General features: G+C 34.9%; 1 protein-coding gene across 2 annotated transcripts in view; it reads right to left on the reverse strand.

The window, feature by feature from the left end:
• The window catches only part of hdac4 (histone deacetylase 4), a 431,285-nt gene that overhangs the window by 155,001 nt on the left and 253,828 nt on the right, over window positions 1–22,456 (reverse strand). For both annotated transcript variants that reach the window (XM_056465891.1, XM_056465892.1), the window contains 3 exons: window positions 17,616–17,860; window positions 7,992–8,142; window positions 4,862–4,982 (listed from right to left, as the gene is read on the reverse strand). In XM_056465891.1, coding sequence (XP_056321866.1) covers window positions 4,862–4,982; window positions 7,992–8,142; window positions 17,616–17,860 — 517 coding nt within the window. The remainder of the gene's footprint in view (window positions 1–4,861; window positions 4,983–7,991; window positions 8,143–17,615; window positions 17,861–22,456) is intronic.

Genomic DNA, 22,456 nt, shown 5'->3' on the forward strand with positions numbered 1-22,456 from the left:
CTAGACCAGAACACCCATGAGTCCACAAAGCGGCGCAAATGAATTTACTATGTAAACAACATGGCGCAAAACGGGAAAATTGAGGTTGCTAGCAACGTGTCTGACAAGCCTTATTGCGCCGGGTGTATGATAGGGCCCATAGTGTGAGAAAAGAAAGGGACTCGTTTGTCACGAGGGCATGTATGAAAGTTCCTGAATGAAAGTGAAAGTGTCAAACTACAGTTAAAGTTGAAAAATTTTAAATGAAACACCCGAAATTACATGAAACTCAGGAGAAAATGTGGATAGCGTGGCGACGCAATGACATTAATTATGTACAATGGGATCATGAAAGAAACATTCAAAAAGCAACTCATGTAAACACCTTAATCATATTATTGTCTTATTCAGATTAAGGCAAATCATTCGATTACTGAACGTAGTCAGTGTCAGTGTAGTCAGTGTCTTTGTGAGAATAAAAGTTCTATATAAAAAAATAATATTCAATCAGTACTGGAGTCCATTTCCCGCTAACATTTGAGAGTTGTTGAGCACGTCCTTAAACAGCGCTGATTTGCCATTGTGATCACATGCTCAACAGAAAAGATTGTGATTGGCCTTGAAGGTCATCGGTTCATCAAACTCACCGCTGTTTACTGCGTGTAACCACAGATACAGGGACACTAGAGCGTTTTAAAGCCATGATTTATCAGCAGATCGCTCGTATGTCAGCTCATTGACAAACCAGCTGACCAACGTGACTTTGAAATGCTCCAGTGTCCCTGTATCTGTAGTTACACTCAGTAAACAGCGGTGAGTTCCGTGATCCGATGACCTTCACGGACAATCAAAGCCATTTCTGTTGAGCACGTGAACACAATGGCAAATCAGCGCTGTTTAAGAACGCGCTCCACAGCGCTCAAATGTTGATGTGAAATGGACGTTTTTAAAATTACAGTACCGATTGTTATGAAATTCCAGTATCATGACAACCCTACAATACAGTTTGTAAAGTCATATTTTCTGTCTTTTAGTAGATATATTTTGTGAAAGACTTGCTTTGTTTAGTGGATCTAATTGGATTTGCATTGTAAACATTAAATAAGAGTTAAAAAGGTAAGTTTTTCATTTATTTTTTTCATATATTTTACATATTAAACATACGTTTTTAGTTACGATTGTTCTAAAACCATTTCACAAAAATCCGCACATTTTTTTCAAAACTCTCAGCAGAAATAGCCAAAAATGTCAGCAGATTCTGTCTAGCCCAATAAGACAAGTATGTATAAGCAGAAGCTTGTAAGATTTCTTTGTAAAGGCGCATTCTCCTCCAATCTTCTGAGCTTCCCAGATGTGTGAAAGGGTTTGATGGAGTGTGGGTTTATAACATAAACACATCCACACCCTCAACCCAGTTCCCCAAATGAATCCATCTTCAAATATGCATTAAAAGTTTTCTAGATCTTTTGTGTGATAAAGGACTAAGCAAACTGTCAATCAATTAAAGCAGAAACTTGCATAACACGCTTTTACACCGGCATACTGCAATAAGCAGAAAAAGACACTACAACAGGGACATTGAGGAAAGTTTGGCATCAGCTTCATGCAGCTTGTGGATCTTTGGTCAGAGCTAAATGCAGGTGTAAAAAGGCTCAAAGCACTTTAGTATTCGGTCAGTCAAACCACATTCAGGTGCTCATGACCACATGGTAGCCAGAAACAGATTGTAAATGTTCATGATGCATCTCAGTGAACAATAACTACCAAGAAAAAAAAAGTTAAAACAAAACAATTTTTTTGTATGTGTGTTAAAGCAACATGGACCAAAGTTTAGGTTTGCTTACACATAGAAAGGTCTCAAATTGATCACATGGACGGCTCTAAAGAGAAGCACTTAAATTTATTATACACTCTCAGAAAAAAGATACACGGTGGTACAAATAACGTTCTTTAAGGAACCGATTTCGACCTTTGTAAAAGTTGCACCTTATATGCAACAGAAAAGATCTCTTGTGATACCGTTCTGTACTTTTTATGGTACAATTATAATGAAGATGCACAATTGTTCTCATAAAAAATGTACAAAAGTGTTGGACCACTCCTTTATTTCAATATCTATGAAAATAAATATGACTGTAAAGGCAATGTGAATTTATGAATAATTTCCATATTAAAACATGAATCCTCATTTAAAAGCATATGTTTAAAATAATTTAAAAAACATTTATTATTAAGTTCTATAATACAAAACAACTGGTAAAACAAAACTATAGGTATTATAAACTAAACATTTAAGGCATTTTTAATAAACATTTGGTAAGTATTTTCTGATAAATACATTTTCATTATTGATATCCACATCTTTTGGCGTTTGCTTTCCACTACACATGAGCCCGCAAAAGTCCTGCATATGTAAAGTGTTCATGCAGACATTTTACTATAGTAAAACTAATCAAACATTGTGCATATCTCATTACAATACTTTTGCATTATTCTATTTCTATTTTAAAATTAAGTAAATTAAATGAACTTTTAAGTGATTACAAAGGTATTGTGTGAAAACTGGAGGAAAAAAAAAAACATGTTTTATATTGTACATGGGAGAATGTGTTTCTGTAACATTTTTGTGAAAAGTGTTGTGAAATGTTTAGCAAAAAATAGATCTTAAGATTTATGTTACAGTGATTTTATTCTTTATTGTAAATGGAAAAAGATGCATTCACACAAAAATAAACTTTTTTAAAACATTGTTTAAAAATGTATTTGATGTTTTATATTTTTTTATATTTGTTTTATATAAAAATATAATTTTAAATATTTAATTAATTTTTAATATAATTTTTTTAATAGATAATTTATATTTTATTTGATGTTTTATATTTTTTAAATTGACCAATTTTGGATAGAGGAAAATGCCTTTAAACAGTTCTTGAAGCAAAATATTTGACACTGTTAAGGTAAAAGTGTCTTGTCACTGTAGTGGTACCTTCATGGATCAGATTTGTACCTTTGATGAAGCTACAATATTGTATCTGCAGGTTTTAAAAAACGAAGGTGCATTTTGGTTTCCCACAGTACAAATCATGTCCTTAAAAGTACAAACTGCAATGGTACAAATTTGTTTCTTTGTCTTAAGGTACAACTCTTTTCCATAAAAAGCTACTGCCCCAGTGACAAGGGCTTGTATTTTCTTTGCTACAACACTGTACCATTTTTCTGAGAGTGTACAAGAAAAAGCACACAAGCCAATAAAATTGACAGTAAATGATTTAAGAGATGTCTTTTTAACCAGCATTGCCATGATAACACAATAGTGCTATTGAAAGCAGCAGGAGAAAGTATGTAAATCTGTGTGCTATTTGAGCAAAGGAACAATAAATGCGATGTTCATGATATCTAATAAGCAGAAAAACTAACCGATGAGTGTTTTGCATAATAGTAAATTGGATTCATAATTTTGCATGATTTTAAAGCATGAACAACGATTAATTTAACACAGATTTTAACATCTAAGGTACTTACTGCTTCCATATTTGATAGCTCAATATTTTAGTTCAATATTTATATTTATTAGTAAACTTTTTTTAGCTTTTCTGTCATCTACTTTTAACATTCAGTCTTTAAAGTAGTCAAGCGAAAGCTCCTAATATATATTATCCTGACATGTTAGCTTTAGTTAACATGCGAGTTGACTGCATTGGATTAAAGGGACAGTTCACGGGGGAAAAAAATGAATATTTAGCACCTAACACCCTCAAGTGGTTCCAAACCTATGAGTTTTTTTTCTTATGTTAAACACAAAATATATTTTAAAGAAAGCTGAAAACCTGTAACCATTGACTTTCAATAGGAAACCATTAAGTAGGAAAAGCAAATACTATGGATGTCAATGGTTGCAGGATTCTAACATTGTTCGAAATATCTTCTTTTTTACTTAACAGAAGAAACAAACTTATAAAGGTTTGAAACAAGTAAAAGTTGAGTAAATAATAATGACTGGATTTTGGTTTTTGACTGAACTCTCCCATTAGTGATTGAGCATGATAGAAATCAAATGAAGCTGAAAAACCTAAAGCCGAACCATAGCAATAAACAGCGGAATATATAAAATATAGAATATAGAAAAACGACATTTTACATGGGAATTAAAATTCAGAGCGACAAACAAAAATCCCTGATATTTCATGACATTATGACAAAAATAATTCAATAAAACTAATAAATTCCCAGACTTTCAGCCCTAAATTCTGAAAATTCTGTGATTTTCCAGAAATCCCATGACCAGTGGGAACCCTGCGTCACGTTTTCTGAGATGAACTTCCCAGATCTTACTAGGCATGGGACAATAACCGGTTTCAAGGTTTACTGTGGTGAAAAGTCAAGGTTGTTATACCATTCCTACGATATATGTACAGAAAAAGAGCCTCCGCATCAAAAGCTACTGGTCAGCCTATGATTTAGGACACATTTAAAAGACAAATCGCTTGTGCACCAACATCCAATCATGCTATATATCTGAACAGTGCTGTGGCTTACTTCATATCTGAAGAAAAGACAGATATCCAATGTATCCTCTACAAGAAATCTTTGTTTTTAAAACTAATGAAGCTAGCAGAAGTCAATAATTTATTTGAATTATTTAGCCTGACATGCTCCAAAATACTTGAGATGTTTCTTAAAATAAAATATATTGTGTTCAATGGGGAAAAAGGTTGTTGTTTTTTTTACCCAGACATTTAAAAAGAATATATTTAGGAGTAGTAATCACACAACCGTGATACATCCAAGGTTATCATACCATCAGAAACTCATACAGGCCCATGCCCAGACCTTAGAAGACCAGTAAAAAGCTGTATCATTTTTTAAGCAGGCTGATACTCACCCGTACCAGTAGCGAGGGTCGCTGGGCAGGCAGTGGTTGAGGCTCCTCTGGGCCAGCGCTTTCTTCTTGTTGAGGACGAACTCCTGCAACCTCATCTTGACCTCGGTGCTCGCCACGGCGCCTGTCGATCAAGAGCGCACAGTTCAGGAAGATCACAAACAGCAAGCAGCAGGACATTAATGGCATTCTCTCAGCGTTATACAGTTCGCTTTCTCTAAAAGCCTCCTGTGCATTTGTGACTGTCAATTCCTTCGCCATTTCTAAACCCTGTAATTTGCTGCGCTGTAATTTCGTCTTCTAAATGGTCTTAAAAAACTCTTAATAGTCTGAGACGGAGGAGATCGAACGGTGGCCAATTGATCACGACTACAAAGGCCGACGCTTGTTTTTCTGGTGTCGATAAACAGCTCTTCCAGCGCAGGTTCAGATATCTCTTTACATCTGAGAGAAACGGCCCCTTTATCCCGTCTTAAAAAGAGAACTCTTTATTCCAGTTCCACTGAGACCGCCGCGTTTAAACAAAGATGTCTTTTTTTTTTTACCCTCACCATTGTTCCCTCTATGAAAGAAACACATCAGATGGATGAATTCGCACAGCTTTTCCTTCAATTACCACCTTTCTCATCGTCTGTAAACACGTCCCCAGAGGCCGTCACTGGTGTACGAACACATCTGCGGCGGCGGCAGACAACACGCGCTCCTCGCAGGCAACAGGTGACCGCGTGTCAGCGACAACACAGGCAGATAAAAATAGACCAGCCTGGCTGACAGGAACACTCAAGATGAGGATATGCAGCATGAGAAATCTAGCTATTGCTAAACATCAGGGTTTCTGCGGGTTTCACCAACTCAAATTTAAGACTTTTGAAGACCATGAAGAATGAAATGTCAGACTTATATAGGGCTTAATGCTGATTTGTTATTAATGGCCCAGCAGCAAAATAAAAAAAATAAACACTTGCCCTTTTAAAAAACTAATTCTAATTAGATATTTCTAAGCCACATATTTTAAATAATGTGTCAAAACAAGAAGAGCCTAGTTGTATATAATGTTGGGTCGATGGCCGTTGGCTGATAGACATCTCGATGAGCCAGCATCACAATCCTCTGCCCCCCCAACCCAGTCTCAGCAGCAACCCACTTGCGAAAAAAACACACACACTTAGGCCCAGTTTACACTAATAACAATCCACGTCCACATTGGCGTTTCACCCAGCATTTCTGAACAACTCTCCGTCCACACTATACCACTGAAAATGTACATTACGTGATCAAACACACACACACTAGCATGCAGTGCAGCATATGTGCGGGTCTGAGCTCCAGGCAGTATGCGGGTGCTTTGAGAACATCTACCCAGATGAGAGCTGTGCAAGTCGGACTGTTCATCAAGGATCTACCGCTTGATCTAATCTCACTATATTTGTTAAACCTAATATTTAATTTATCTTGTTGTCTATATCTCACGACATATTCCCCGACTTTTGTCTTGTGAATTTATTACTTGTTCTCAGGTACCATGTTTTGTCTGAGTGCAAAAGTAAGTTAATATATTAATTAATATAATCGCGTACACTGATTCTACTTATTTCACTGATTGCTTGCTTTTATTTGCTAAATTGCATAAACTTATTGTACCTTGTACTTTTATAATGGCCATTATTGATTATTAAAACTGATATTCAGCAAAAGAGAGGGTATGTTTTGTATTTTTAATGAAACTGAAAGGAGGCAGTTGTGTTATAGGCTTCGTTTTGTTATAAATATGCATACAGTGAAGACAGCGTTCATATAAATATGCAGTTACGAGACGCCTCAACATTTTTGGTGTCTGTTAGGTTAATATCAAAATGAAAATAGGCAGTTCCTTATATCAAGTTTTCATTTTGTTGTTAAGAAAGCCAAACAACATAGCCAGGGTGATGTGAATGAGGTTATAAAGTACACTGTTCCCTTTGAAGATTTACCCGAGTCTGAACTTACAAGGAGAGGATGCAAGACTGAACTGTGTGTAGGCTACTTAATATTGAGGAAAAAGCCCCAATCAGAGAGGCGAATGACTGCAGCCACTCCTCCGTTTTCAGATGTCTCAGTTTTCCCCATCTACACAACACAGAGCAGCAGTGTTTTAAAATGAAAACGTAACCGTAGCAAAACCGTTGTGTTTTAAAAATAAAATGTATTAGTGTAAACAGGCCCTAATTTTCCCATTCAAAGCTTGATTCTTCTTCTGCATAATATCATGGTACAGCAGAAAAGTTCCTTGATTAATACACCGAAATGAGAGTTTATGTAGTCAATAATAATTGTTCTAGCATTTTAACCCTTTTTTTTTTTCACATGTAAATATAGTTGTGTATTGCTGTACATCCTGTGTGTATTAGGCAATGTTTACGCATTTGACCTGCATAACTAACGCGCTTAACCAATGTGCTCTGCGCTGGACTTTAGACCAGCTTTTAGTTGGTCAATGGTGCAGTTTATTTCAGTCCCTCAAAAGAGCAACACTCTTACAATGCACATTAACACACCTCCATTTCAGACCGGCACACCCATGAGTCCACAAAGTGGAGCAAATGGATTTGCTATTTAAACAACGTGGCGCAAAACGTGAAAATTAAGATTGCGCTGGTCTGAAAATAGCAACAAATCGCGCCATACAAGTCTTGCGCCAGTGCCTCTTGCACTGGGTGTATAATAGGGCCCTTGGTGACTTGTAATATGAGCCTATTACCAAAAAACAAACAAAAAACTTAGTGTCCATTTAAGTAAAACTATTCAAACTAAGAATATTAAAAAGAACACAACTTCTTTTACCACTAATCTAAGAACAAATTGCAATATATACATGATCAATTGTGAGAATTAAAATCCGAGATGCAGAATATGTACTGGAATTGCATGAGAAAACATCCATCGCAATCTAATGTTGTTGTATTTCCACTCATGTGATATTTTGCTGAAAACTGTTCAGAAATAAATCTAAAATGCAAAATTATGAGTTTCAGGCTGAATAAAAAAGAAAAAGTGAGTAAAATGTTGAGAGAAACAGCCATGCACAATGCTTGCTTTAAGTGGAAGAGCTTTCAGTATTTCAGTCAGGTAATGAGTTGTTGTTGTGGCCACTCACTCTCTTGTCCGCGCTCTTTGTTTTTGAGTAACTGGAGCTTCTGTTCTCTCTGCTGTTTCTCCATCTCCTGCTCCTGTCGATGACGCTCCAACTTGCGCTGGTGTTCCAGGAGCTCCTGCTGATGCTTCAAAGCCAACAGATCCTGCTGATGCTGAGGAAAAAACACAGCCTCAGTCTTAATCTCCAATTCAACATCATAGAAAGGGAAACCAATTTGCTACAATGTAATATCAGTCTTAGTCACTGTAAAGCTTTTTTGATGCCATATAAAACCAGTTAATAAATATACATAATAAAGTTTTTTAATGTCATTCATTCATTTTCCTTTCCATTTTCTTATTTATCAGGGCTCGCCACAGTAGAATGAACCAACAACTATTCCAACATATGTTTTAGGCAGCAGAATGGGAAACACCCATACACTCCTACACTACGGCCAATTTTGTTTACACATTTCACCTATAGCGTATGTGTTTAGGCTGTGGGGCAAACCCAAACACCCGGAGGAAACCCACGCCAACATGGGGAGAACATGCAAACTCAACACAGAGATGCCAACTGACCCAGCCTGCACTCGAACCAGCGACCTTCATGCTGTGAGGTGACAGGGCTAACCACTGAGCCACTTTTTTGATGCCATATAAAACCAATTAATTGATATGCATAATACATTTTTTTTTGATGCCAAATAAAACTACTTAATATACATAATTATTTTTTCCTCACAATATATAGAATATGCTTATATATTTAATACATTATTCAAAACCTTCTGATTAACATCCAAAATTAATCAATCAAATTGCATATATTTATCAGCATTTTGAACTGTAAATGTGAGTTTATATCTTGCAATTCTGAGAAATTAAATCAGAATTGTGAAATACAGTAGTCAACATTCGAAATGATACACAACTTTCATCAAAGTATTTTCATAAACTGTTGAACAACACTTATGCAATATGTGAACTCAAAATTGTGATACCTCTACTTAGAAAACTGATAAAAAGAAAAAAACTCAAGAGATAAAAAGGTTGCACTTTTCATTTTTGTCATTTCATTTTATTTTATAGTTGTATTTTATTTCATGTTTTGTTTTAATAACTGCTCAATTTTATTGTATGTTTTGATTATTTTTTATCAATTATATTTTATTTTGTTTTCATAATTGTTCAATTTCATTGTATATTTTGATCATTTTTCAATATTTTTTTATTTTCTGTTTTGTTTTCATAATTGTTCAATTTAATTTTATGATTTGTTTTGACAATTTTTCAATTACATTTTATTTTATTTTTTGTTTTGATAATTGTTCAATTTAATTTTATGTTTTGATAATTGCTCAATTATATTCAATTTTGTGGTTTTGTTTTATTATTGTTAAATTTATTTTGTTGTTTTCATAATTGTTCAATTTAATTTTATGATTTGTTTTGACAATTTTTCAATTACATTTTATTTTATTTTTTGTTTTGATAATTGTTCAATTTAATTTTATGTTTTGATAATTGCTCAATTATATTCAATTTTGTGGTTTTGTTTTATTATTGTTAAATTTATTTTGTTGTTTTTATAATTGTTCAATTTTATTTTATGTTTTGATAATTTTTTATTTATTTTAGATTGCGTTTTGTTTCGATAATTCTTCAATTTATTTAATTTTATGTTTTGTTAATTGCTCGATTTATTTTATTTTATGTTTTGTTTTGATAATTGTTCAATTTTGTTTTGTTTTGGAAATTGCTAAATTTTGTTTTGATATTTGTTCAATTTTGTTTTGAAAATTACTCAATTTTGTTTTGATATTTGTTCAATTTTGTTTTGTTTTGGAAATTGCTCAATTTTGTGTTGTTTTGATAAATGTTCAATTTTATTTTATTTTACGTTTTGATAATTGTTCAATTTTTATTTTATTTCATGTTTCGATAATTCAAATATTTGTTTTGTTTTATTAAGTGTTAACTTTTTGTTTTGTTTTAATAATTGTTCAATTTTTCTTTTGCTTTGCTTTGTCTCAATTAATTTTATCCTACAGGCATAATATTTGAACACTAGTGCATGTCATACACAGTTTTTGTAAAACCCAACTAAAACAAGATGTAAACAGCATTTTGCATAGATATAGTACACACCAAACCTCTAACACTAATAACACAGATGCACAATTGTGAAAAATGCCAATATCATTCAAGACCAAAGTGTCTGAATGTGTTTATCGACTTCTTGTTGTGTAGCATAAAAGCAGCATTCCACTTTTTTCCCCAGATGAAACCCACATATGCAATTACCTCAACAGCCCCTCGACTAAAAAGACAGTTTAAAGAGGATGATAATCTCTCTCACACTGAGCACTGTAAATGCAGCCATTTCGTCTAACATTTCCCTTTAACTGCATTTCCACTTCCACAGTGATTCAGCTCAGCAGCAGTCACATCCATTACACCACGCCATGGCTAATATCAGTGCTGCACACAGCCGACGCTTGGATGTTGAGTGGATTTTGGTAATTCTGGTCAGTTAAATCACATTAAAGTCCCCATGTTAGTATCAATATGCTAGTCTGAAAGCTAGTGTGTCTAAAATAGGGACAAAATTTGCTTTGAGAACATATAAACAATTGGGGTGAAACAGATTTGCTCATGGTTCATTTCGAATAATGTCTTTAGGGTCAGAGTTTTGTATGGTTTGATATATGATATGTTCAGTAAAAAAAACGGACCAATTAAAAATGAAGAAAAAAAGCTATCTACAAGCTAAAGAACAAATAAATAAAATAAAGCAGGAATACTACTTAAACTGTACTTTCGCAAAAAAGAAAAATGCAAATTTTTATTTAAATGCAATTAAAAAACGCTCAAAAAATGACATTTGTTGTTTGTTCAAAGTAATAATTTAAATTGAGCTGAGACAACACAATTCTTGAGCTTTTTGGGTGGGCAACTTAATTGTTTTATGTTCAATCCACTTAAATTTGTAAAAACTAATTTAAATTTAAAACTAATTTGTTAACTTAATTTCTGCTTAATGACAATATTATAATACAATATTATGTTGAGTGTTGTGGCATCAGTTTACTCCAATAAGGATCAACATTTTTTTAACCATAACGGATGCACGATACTAGAAAAATATGTGATATCATTGTTTTGGTGTATATGATTATTTTGCACAAATTATTAAATCAATTTTAATTTGATTGAATAAAATCATATCGGCTAAATATCGGTCACCATTATTTCCATAATATCGGCATCGATATGATTGCTAAGACCGGTTTATATCATATATATATATATGATAAATACGTTTTGTTGTACATAGTTATTTTACAAATGTCTTTTTAAAAAAAAAAATTCTAATTATTTTTAATTGAATTCAATTTTAATTTAATTACTTAAAATCATATTGGCTAAATATCAGTCACCCTGATTTCCATGATATCTGCATCAATATAATTGCCAAGACCGGTATATATCAGTATCGGCCGATACCTTTGTTTTTGTGTATATGTTTATTTTACGAATGTCTTTTTAAAATCATTTTTAAAGTTATTTTGAATTTAATTATACTTTATTTAATTAAATAAAATTATATCGAAGCCACCTGGAAATCCTTTTTTATTATCTGTCAAATGTCAAGCATAACAGTTTAAAGCAGGGGTGTCCAAACTCGGTCCTGGAGGGCGGGTGTCCTGCAAAGTTTAGTTCCAACCCCACACAGACACACCTGGGCTAGCTAATCAAGCTTTTACTAGGCTTTCTAGAAACGCATGCAGGTGTGTTGAAGCAAGTTTGAGCTAAAATCTGCAGGACACCAGCCCTCCAGGACCGAGTTTGGACACCCCTGGTTTAAAGGTATGACCCTGTCATTGTTTGCAAGATCAACATACTGCCTGTGCCCACTGGCCTAGAAATATGTGTAACATTGTCAACCTAAGTATAAAACTGGAGGAACTGATGTAACAATGGTTTTAAAATCTTTTTTTCTGTCTTTTGTCTTTTTTTGTTTGTTTTCTTTGTCTTTTCTTTTCTGTCTTTATAGTTGTTGTTGCTTTTGTATTGCTATGTGCTGCTTTAAGTTCAAAATAAAAATATAATATAAAAAAACCTATATATATATCTCGTCTAAATATCGGTCACACTGATTTCCATGATATCAGCATTGTCCTTCAAAAAACCCATATCAGCCTAATTTCATGACACTAATTTCAAGACACAAGCTAAACTGGATATTTAATACTAGCTCAGGGTCTAATAAACCACATGGCTGGTCTGTAAGTGGACATTTTTTATCCAAAGCGAATAAAGTCTCAATACTCCTTTTATTTGGTTACATAAGTCTTGATCTGAGTTTGTGCAGATTGTGGGAGATCACTGGCGATGAGTCATGGGCGTCTGTCACTTGGCAGAGCGAGACTCGAGGACGTGACGACATGTAGAGCCGAGAGCACGTCAAGCCCAACCGCAAACACTCTTCCTTAGCAGGAAAAGCCTTGGCATTTCTGAATGGAGCTTTGCAAAGCGTGACATTGACCTCAACTCATCAGCATTCACAGGTCTAAACAGCATTTTACAACACATCTTCTCTGTTTAAGCACAAAAAATATAGTTTGTGCATGAATGTTTGCGCTGGGTTAATGCATTGCTGCACTCAAATTACTTCTCGTGGTCACTTCAACAGGTCAACATCAACATTTTTTCCAGAACCTTCATTCTGCTTATTAGTTTTAAAATGTGTAATAAAAAATATTGTAATACGTAAATATTGCGTTGATGAGATGGTTTATCATCCACAAAATAAATCAGGCGATACATAACCCTAATAAATAAATCAGGCGATACATAACCCTAATAAATAAATCAGGCGATACATAACCCTAATAAATCCTGCATACTATTACAGGAAAAATGATAAAAAAGTATATATATTTTTTCATTTATAATTATTTATTTATATGTACCCACTGATTTAGTTTATTTTTATTTTCTGAATTAAAATGTGAAATCAAATGCATACATGCATTTGTGATTCACATAAATAAATAAAAATTTATTTGATAAATAATTAGTACATATCTCATTAAAAAACTAATAATTATTATACACAATTAAAAATGAGCAAACACACACACACACATATATATATATATATATATATATATATATATATATATATATATATATATATATATATATATATATATATATATATATATATATATATATATATATATATATATATATTAGGGGTGTAACAAGATGAGGTAAGACACGAGATTGGGTTCACGAGAACGAGTACGAGTACGAGATGAGACAATATTTTGTTATATATATATACAGTTGATGTCAGAATTATTAGCCCCCCTGAATTATTAACCCCTCTGTTTATTTTTTTCTCAATTTCTGTTTAACGGAAAGAAGATTTTTTTCAGCAAATTTCTAATCATAATAGTTTTAATAACTCATTTCTAATAACTGATTTATTTTATCTTTGCCATGATGACAGTGAATAATATTTTACTAGATTTTTCAAGACACTTCTATACAGCTTAAAGTGACATTTAAAGGCTTAACTAGGTTAATTAGGTTAATTAGGCAGGTTAGGGTAATTTGACAAGTTATTGTATAATGATGGTTTGTTCTGTAGAATATTGAAAAAAAAAAATAGCTTAAAGAGGCTAATAATTTTGACCATAAAATGGATTTAAAAATAAAAATAAAAACTGCTTTTTTTTCTAGCCAAAATAAAACAAATTAGACTTAATTCAACTAGACGAAATTAGACTAGAAGAAAAAATATTATCAGACATACTGTGAAAATGTCCTTGCTCTGTTAAACATCATTTGGGAAATATTTAAAAAAAGAAGAAAAAAAAAAAATCAAAGGGGGGTATATATATACACACACACACACACACACACACACACACACACACACACAAATGCATTACAAATATTTAAATAATTTATTAGATCTATGTGATCTATGTATGATCTTAGTTATTCAAATAATGACATTTTTTAAAAATCTAATAAAAAATTAATCAATCACATAAATTATCACATCTATCCATCCATCCCTTGATAGCCTCAAAGCATCCAACAATGACTTTCAAAATGAAATCTTTTGACTTCACGACACACATTTAACATGATTGCAGTTTGCAGCAGCTCAGTGAGAAACTGCAGAAAAAAAAAACACCCAATCTCCTCTCCTCTCCCTATGATCAGCAAGGTGTCACAGCAAAAGCACAGCATCCATCAGAGCCCAACACTAAACTCTGTCCATTTAGCGGTGAGATTAGCTCTGACATGGCCTGCAGCCTGCCGGTCTATTTATAGCTCGCTCAGGGCTGCTGCGCTCCCATTGGCTGAAAAGCTCACTGTGGAAACAGCAAAGCCTGGGGTTTCAGAGCTCACAGGCTCCCGGTGTTTCCCAAAGACGCTGATCCGCAGCTTTTACAGCAGGCACACACTGGCTATTCCTCATTCACCAATGCTGTCATCCCACTCACAACGAAGCTCAGTCTGAAGCCAGGGACACGCAGATGCCTCTCCAACCAATATTCAATATCCAAACAAACTCCATTCCACACAGAGAAATGGAAAAATCGAAGCTTGGGAAGCTCTAAAGGAAGGGAGGAACGAAATGGATGAACATTTCTCAGTATTTACTCTCCCTCATGTCATTCCAACCACATGCGCTGCTACTTAATCCATAAGACACAGAATGAGACATTCGAGAGATGAAATGGAAAGTCCTGATGCTATTTTCTTCCCTTTCCAATAGTGTGTTTTACAAAACCATTGCAAGATGATCAGTGGTGTAAAGTAACAAATTACAAATACTCAAAGTACTGTAATTGAGTAGTTTTTCTCAGGAATTGTACTTTACTAAGTAGTTTTAATAATGTGTACTTTTACTCTCCCTTGAGTACATTTTTAGAGCAGTATCTGTACTTTTACTCCACTACTTTCCTTCAATCTGCACTCACTACTTTATTGTTTCTTGTCTATGGGGATTAGAAAAATCAGTCCTCTGATTCCTGTCCAATCACATCGCACATAGAAGGTAAATCACATCATAATGAACTACCTCAAGACATGGGCGATTTATAATTGTAGCAAACTGTTTGGGAGCTTTCAAAGTGTCCAAGAAGATGTCCAAAATCTTTACACGTATTGACCCAGAGACTGTTTAGATGTACGTCACTGATAAAAAGATGACAGATGTTTACTGTATGATTGAAATCGCCTTAAACACCCAGCAGGCACAAGACGTCAACATGACGTTAGATTGACGTTGTACCCCAGCATCTTGGGGACGTTGCATTTTGAACACAACACAACGTCTAAACTAAAATCAACCAAATATCAATGTCTAACGATGCTACAGCTTGATGTTGTGTGGACGTTACCACTATGACGTCTATCAGACGTTGGATTTTGGTTGCCATACCTGAAGAACAAATGTCAGTATTTGACATCAATATGACGTTGGTTTAAGATGTTGGCTCAATGTTGGATTTTGGTCACTTCCTAACACAACCTAAAATCAACCAAATATCAACGTCATTTGATGTCATTATTGGACATCAAAATAATCCTTAGATGCTGGCTAGACTTGAATTTTGACTAGACTAGACCTAAATCTAACCTAATATTAACATCTTATGACATTGTGTGCCTGCTGGGCAATAACTAAATGCACTACAGAATGTTACGTTTACACACACACATCCACAAAGTCTGTGTGAGTCCTAATGCCCCAGTATAGTGAAAGGGACGCAATACTGTAAGGGAGCGCCATCTTTTAGATGAGACGATAAACCGAGGTCATGACACTCAGTTGTCATTAAAAATCCCACTGGCGCCATTGTCCTGTGGCTGCCATCGCAACATCCAAGTGGATGCTGCACACTGGTGGTGGTTTGGAGACGCCCCCAGTCATGATTGTGAAGTGCTTTGGGTGTATGGCCATACTCAATATATGCACTATATAAATACACACATTACATTATTTTACAAGAAAGGTGGTGATATCAGCAATGAGCGGTTGTGCTCAAAAACAGTGATCTTGCACCTCTAAAAGCCACATTGGGTTTCGTCTTCTGAGACACAAGTCATTTATATAAGAAAGAAAAGGTCCACTGTGGCTTCAACAGTACCACAACTAACAACAAGGTGGCTCAGTGGTTAGCACTGTTGCCTCACAGCAAGAAGGTCACTGATTCGAGCCTCGGCTGGGTCAGTTAGCCTTTCTGTTTGGAGTTTACATGTTCTCCCCATGTTGGTGTGGGTTTCCTCCAGGTGCTCCGGTTTCCCCCACAGTTCAAAGACATGTGCTATAGGCGAACTGAATGAACTAAATTGCCTGTAGTGTATGTGTGTGAATGAGTGTGTATGGGTGTTTCCCAGTACTGGATTGTGGCTGGAAGGGCATCCACTGGGTAAAAACATATGCTGGATAAGTAGGCGGTTCATTACGCTGTGGCGACCCCTAATGAATAAAGAGACAAAGCTAAAGGAAATGAATGAATGAATAGGAGCCCTTTGAAAATGCTAACATTAAACTGATATCACTGAAAGCCTACATTCTACCCTACAAATCGACATCCAAAGATGAACGCATTCTAGACGACAGCATCACTACAATACATCATGAAACATTTACCAGAGAGAAAACTTTATAGTACAGTTATCAAATTACAATCTAAAATTTAAAAAAAAGAAGGTAAGTTGTTGACTTTGGCCTGCCATTCACTGCGTTAACTGTGTTCGTGTACACGCCAATTATGTAATCAAGGGCTGGGCGATATGCAAAAATGCAATCTCGATAATTATTTTCTATATTAAACGATAAACATATACTTCGATTTAAGTTGTTAATGCTTCCAGATATAAAAGAGTATCCCAACAATGACTGAAGCCACAAAAATTAGAGAGTTCATTAAATGGCATAACATATTTTTGCACGATAAATTTTCAGTGGCCGGATATTCGGCACATCTCTAATATTAACACACTTTTACATTCCCATTGTTGCACATTTCTGCTGTGCGATTGGCTATTGAATCAATAATAAGTAAAAATTGCAGAGCTTATTGTTATTGACATAAATTTGATCACTTTTCAATACTGTATCGTTTATTGGCCCAACCCTAATGTAATCCTTTCTGCGCAAAGGTCAGCCTATTGTACAGTTTGGACCAAATGTTTTGATTGGACACACTTTTCTTGTTCCTACAGTTTTCACAGAACATTAAAATACACAAAAATATTTGGACAACTTAATTTGATGATCGCTATCAGGAAGTCGTTCATAAATCATAACAGAAATGATGAAAACCTTTAATTATCACACCTTTAATTTGCATCTTTGGATAGAAACATGGCTACTATAGTAATGTGGCTGTAGTGAAGTTTGTTTATAGCCTAACTTTAGTTTTGAACATCCAGCAATTGCACACAGATCAAAAGTGGTGTTCATTAAACAAACACAAATCTATATCCACACATTCTGCCTCGCACCAAAGGCCAATGGAAAAATCCTATTGTCTCATTTGGTTGGATCCAGGGTGATGCTAACCTCCAGGTTGGCGTACAGAAATCCGCACAGCCTCACCTTGACGTGCTCCTGCAGCTGGGCTTCATGCTGTCGCGAGAGCTGCTCGTGCTGCCGCTGAAACTCTTCGATCAGGAGCTGCCTCTGGATCTGCTGTTTCTGCTTGAGGGCCAGAAGCTCCTGCTGCAGCTGATGCTCACGCTGGGCCGGGTCTGTCGGCGCCAGGGCGAACTGGTGATCCACACGCAGGTCCATAGGGATGGCAGAAGGTGGCACTTGCAGTGGCAGCGCCACACTCACATCAACTGCAGAGAGAGAGAAACGAGACGGTCAGTAAAAAAGCATGCACACAGACAAACACACACAAACAAACTGAGCATGACTGCATAAGTACACAAAGCTTTTAAAACTTTCAGCAAAGCTAATCCAAGTCAACATTCAAAGGGAATTTAGACAGAAGGAATTTTCCTGCTGCAAAGACAAATCCTTCAGAAATCATCATGGTATTGAGGTCACAGCCATAAGCGCTTTATGGATATATGTTCATTTATGGATTGTTATTAATTAACAGTGTGAATTATGTCCACAAACCATAGTGTTATTTATCACACAATAATATTTACTTATATTGTTAGATATAAATAAATGCATTATCTATCTATCTATCTATCTATCTATCTATCTATCTATCTATCTATCTATCTATCTATCTATCTATCTATCTATCTATCTATCTATCTATCTATCTATCTATCGTAACTATACAGTATATATAGCACCAAAGAAGATATCATTAATTTATTCATCCATTCATTTTCATTTCGGCTTAGTCCCTTTATTAATCTGGGGGTGCCACAGAGGAATGATCCGCCAACTTATCCAGCATATGTTTCAGCAGCAGATGCCCTTCCAGCTGCAACCCATCACTGGGAAACACCCATACACTCATTCACACACATACACTACGGACAATTTAGCTTATTCAATTCACCTGTACCACATGTCTTTGGACTGTGGGGGAAACCGGAGCACCCAGAAGAAACCCACATGATCACAGGGAGAACATGCAAACTCCACACAGAAATGCCAACTGACCCAGCTGAGGCTCGAACCAGTGACCTTCTTGCTGTGAGGCGATTGTTCTACCCACTGTGCTACCACGATGCCCACCCAAAGATGATATTTTGAAGAATATTAGAAACCTGTTTTCTAAACTGCTATAACAGAAAACTATGGAAGTCAAAGGTAACAGGTGTCTAACATTTTTCAAAATATCTTCTTTTATGCTCCAAAAAAAAAAAAAGAAACTGGTTTGGAACTAGTAAAGAGAGAGTATTTATTTTGGTGTAAACTTTCCCTTTAAGGATAAATATTGTATTGTATTGTTTTATATTGTATTGTATTGCAAGGGATACACTGTACTGCATCTGAAAGAAGATTTGCAGATTTGCAAATTGCAGGTCCAGATCAAGTGATCGCGGAATTCACATGAGCCATATCAAAATCTTGCCTGTACCACAAAACAATTAGTGTAAGAAGAGACTGTCCAATCACAAGCATCTCAAACATGTGCACACAGCGTACAGTACTGCGTCAGCATCATACCAGACATCAAAACAAACAGAGGAAAGAAACCTCATGTTCCTGCCACAGATCTTGGTCAAAATCACTGCTGGCGAACCAACAGCGTCACTGGAATCAGGAAGAGCTCAGGTTTTCAGATCTTCCTCAATCTCTCTCTCTCTCTCTCTCTCTCTCTCTCTCTCTCTCTCTCTCTCTCTCTGAACAAAACTGAGGAACTGAGCAATTACAATCTGCAGAGAGGAGGCCTGTGTTGAAAAGTTAAGTGGATTTACGACTGGAGTACAGTTTGCGAGGCCCAAAAGGTTTGTAGGTTAAATGAGCAATGAAATCCCAAACAAGAATAAGTAGGGCATCATTAAAAGGCATTTTATGCTTGCTTTTTCTTTGACAGTGTGTAATCAGAATAAGAAAAGGAATTAGGTAAATGTTCCTTGATCAAACATTCCTGCAAGTGTGTGAACACCTCAATAAACTGCATTGTGTAACATATTGTAGTGTTAAATGTAAAAGACAGCTTTGTTCTCTTTAAAAGTATTAAGTTCCTTTGCAATGCACGGTGAAAACCTCTAATAAATCTGAAGGTTTCATGCAGTGTAAAGAAAATCTTGCTGACTTTACTTTTTAGTTGAATTAAATTAATCTTTCTTGTCATCTCAAGTCATATTAATGACTAAGAATATTAAGTTAAACTTTGTATAACTTAAAAATATTAACTAAAACCTTACTATCTTATTAAAATAAGTCAAAGCAACATATTTGTATTTGTATATGGATTTGTTGTGTTGACTTTTGTCAATACATTTTATAGTGTGTGATTTTACAGCAACATACTATTGTATTTACAATGTTTGTAGTCAGTCTTATGGTTTACAGAGATTCTCAGAATTCTGTCTAGCACTTGACTTTTGTACTTTCTCCACATCTATCCATCAGTCCACAATCCTTCTAACAATGCATCCATCAATATAGCTATTTATTAATCTATTCATTTATTCATCTATAAAACGTACCCGTTTATCAATCTATAATTCCACTATCCATCCATCTTTCCATCAACCATTTATTAATCCGTTCACAATTTATCTCTCCATCTGCTCTTCAATCCATCAAAAATGCATCTATTATTCAGTCTATGAATTTATTTATTCAATCAATGCATCTTTCTATCATCCAAATACCCATACACCCATCTATCCATCCATCCATCCATCCATCCATCCATCAGTCAGCATGTTTCAATATATTTATTCAATCAATACATCTTTCCTAAATACCCATCCATGCATCCAACTTTCCACTATCCATCATCAAAAATCCATCTATTAATGAGTCTATGAATTTATTTATTCAATCAGTGTATCTTTGCATCATCCAAATACCCATCCATGCATCCATCTTTCCATTATCCATCATCAAAAATCCATCTATTATTCAGTCTATCAATCTATTTGTTCAATGTTTTCCATCATCCAAATGCCTATCCATGCATCCGTCTTTCTACTATCCATCCAACCATCAAAACTCCATCCATTAATCAGTCAATCAATTTACTTATTTATTCAATCAATGCATCTTTCCATAATCCAAATATCCATCCATCCATCAAAAATCCATTTATTAATCAGCGTCTATCAATTTATTTTTTGAATCAATGCATATTTCCATCATCTAAATGCTCACCTATGCTTCCATATTTCCACTATCCATTGAGGAGTCTATTAATTTATTTATCGAGTCAATGCATCTTTCCATAATTCAAATGTTCATTCAATCATTCATCCATCCATCTAACCAACCATCAAAAATCCATCCATCCAACTATCAAAACTCCATCCATTATTCAGAGTTTATCAATTTATTTATTTATTCAATCAATGCATCTTTCCATAATCCAAACATCCATTAATCCATTTATTAATTCATCCAACATCAAAAATCCATCCATTAATCACATTATATCAATTTATTTATTCATTCAATCAATGCTTCTTTGCATAATCCAAATATCACACCCACCGTTCAGACGACACAATATTTTTTTCTGTCATTTTAGTCATTGTGTCAGATTATTTGATTCTAACTCCAAAATTCTTTGTGCAAATGTAATTTATCAAACACTTACAAGATAATATCTGCATTGATTATATCAATTTATTTATTCATTCAATCAACGCTTCTTTGCATAATCCAAATATTCATCCATCCATCCTTAAAAAAAATCCATCAATTAATCAGCGTCTATCAATTTTTTTATTATTCAATTAATGCATATTTCCATCATCCAAATGCTCACCCTTACATCCATCTTTCCACTATCCATCTAAAGATTTTGGCTAATGAACTCTGAACCTAACAATAGGATTTCAAATGAACACCAATTTAAATTTAACCTATTTATTAACACTTTTGTAATATTATTGCAATTATTCTCATTATTTTATTTACAATATTCCTCCAGAACATCACCAGGCTCAAACTTAGACCAAGGTAAAAAAATAAATAATAATTTTAAAAAAGCTGACATGTGGTCTGCAATAAATAGACTCTGACACCATATTGCATCCAGACTGCTGGCGTGGGACCTTGTGCATTACTGAATAAGAGGAGTTTTAGGGGGAACACTGACCACATTCATGGCTGAAGTGTCAGCTCCACTCATGGGACGTCATGATGCCCCAAATGCCACAAGTTCAAGGATGCTCCTCTGACCCCTTAGCCGGCCAAACAAAAGCCCACAGCGGAAGCCCTGAGGCCACACAAAGGCCAGCGTCAAAGCCTATTTGATATCATGGAATAGAAACGCTCTTTAATCCCGACTAATTCATTTCATAAAATCATATTTCTGACGCAAATCCTTGGCCACAAAGGAGCCGTTGATACCCAGCCCCTAGAATTTGAAACTACGATCTCTGGCTGCCCACGCTCAGCCGAACAGGAAGCAGTCAACTAGTGAACTACTTCCTCCACGTTAAACTTTGCACAAATAAGTTGCGATAAGAGTGCTGTTTATCTGTGTTTTTGGCATCAAGAGACAGGCGAAACATATTTGCATCCTCCGCCCAATCCAAACAAAGCCCAGTGGCCAAACAAACACAAAAAACTATTAGCAGTAATCAAAATGCCAAAGAAAACCTCAGCATGCTGGCAAACAGAAACTCTAATTGAATTAATAAATACAGTTTCAATGCCTCTTTTATTCAGGATAGACTCATTTTAATTTGCTGAAAAACGTTTAGAAGAGCTCAGAAGAGAACAATAACTATCTTGAACATATCTCACATGGTCCTCCTTAGTTATTAGGGAACATTTAAATTGCA

Source organism: Danio aesculapii, chromosome 9 (genome assembly GCF_903798145.1).
Source record: "Danio aesculapii chromosome 9, fDanAes4.1, whole genome shotgun sequence".
Lineage (NCBI taxonomy): Eukaryota > Metazoa > Chordata > Actinopteri > Cypriniformes > Danionidae > Danio > Danio aesculapii.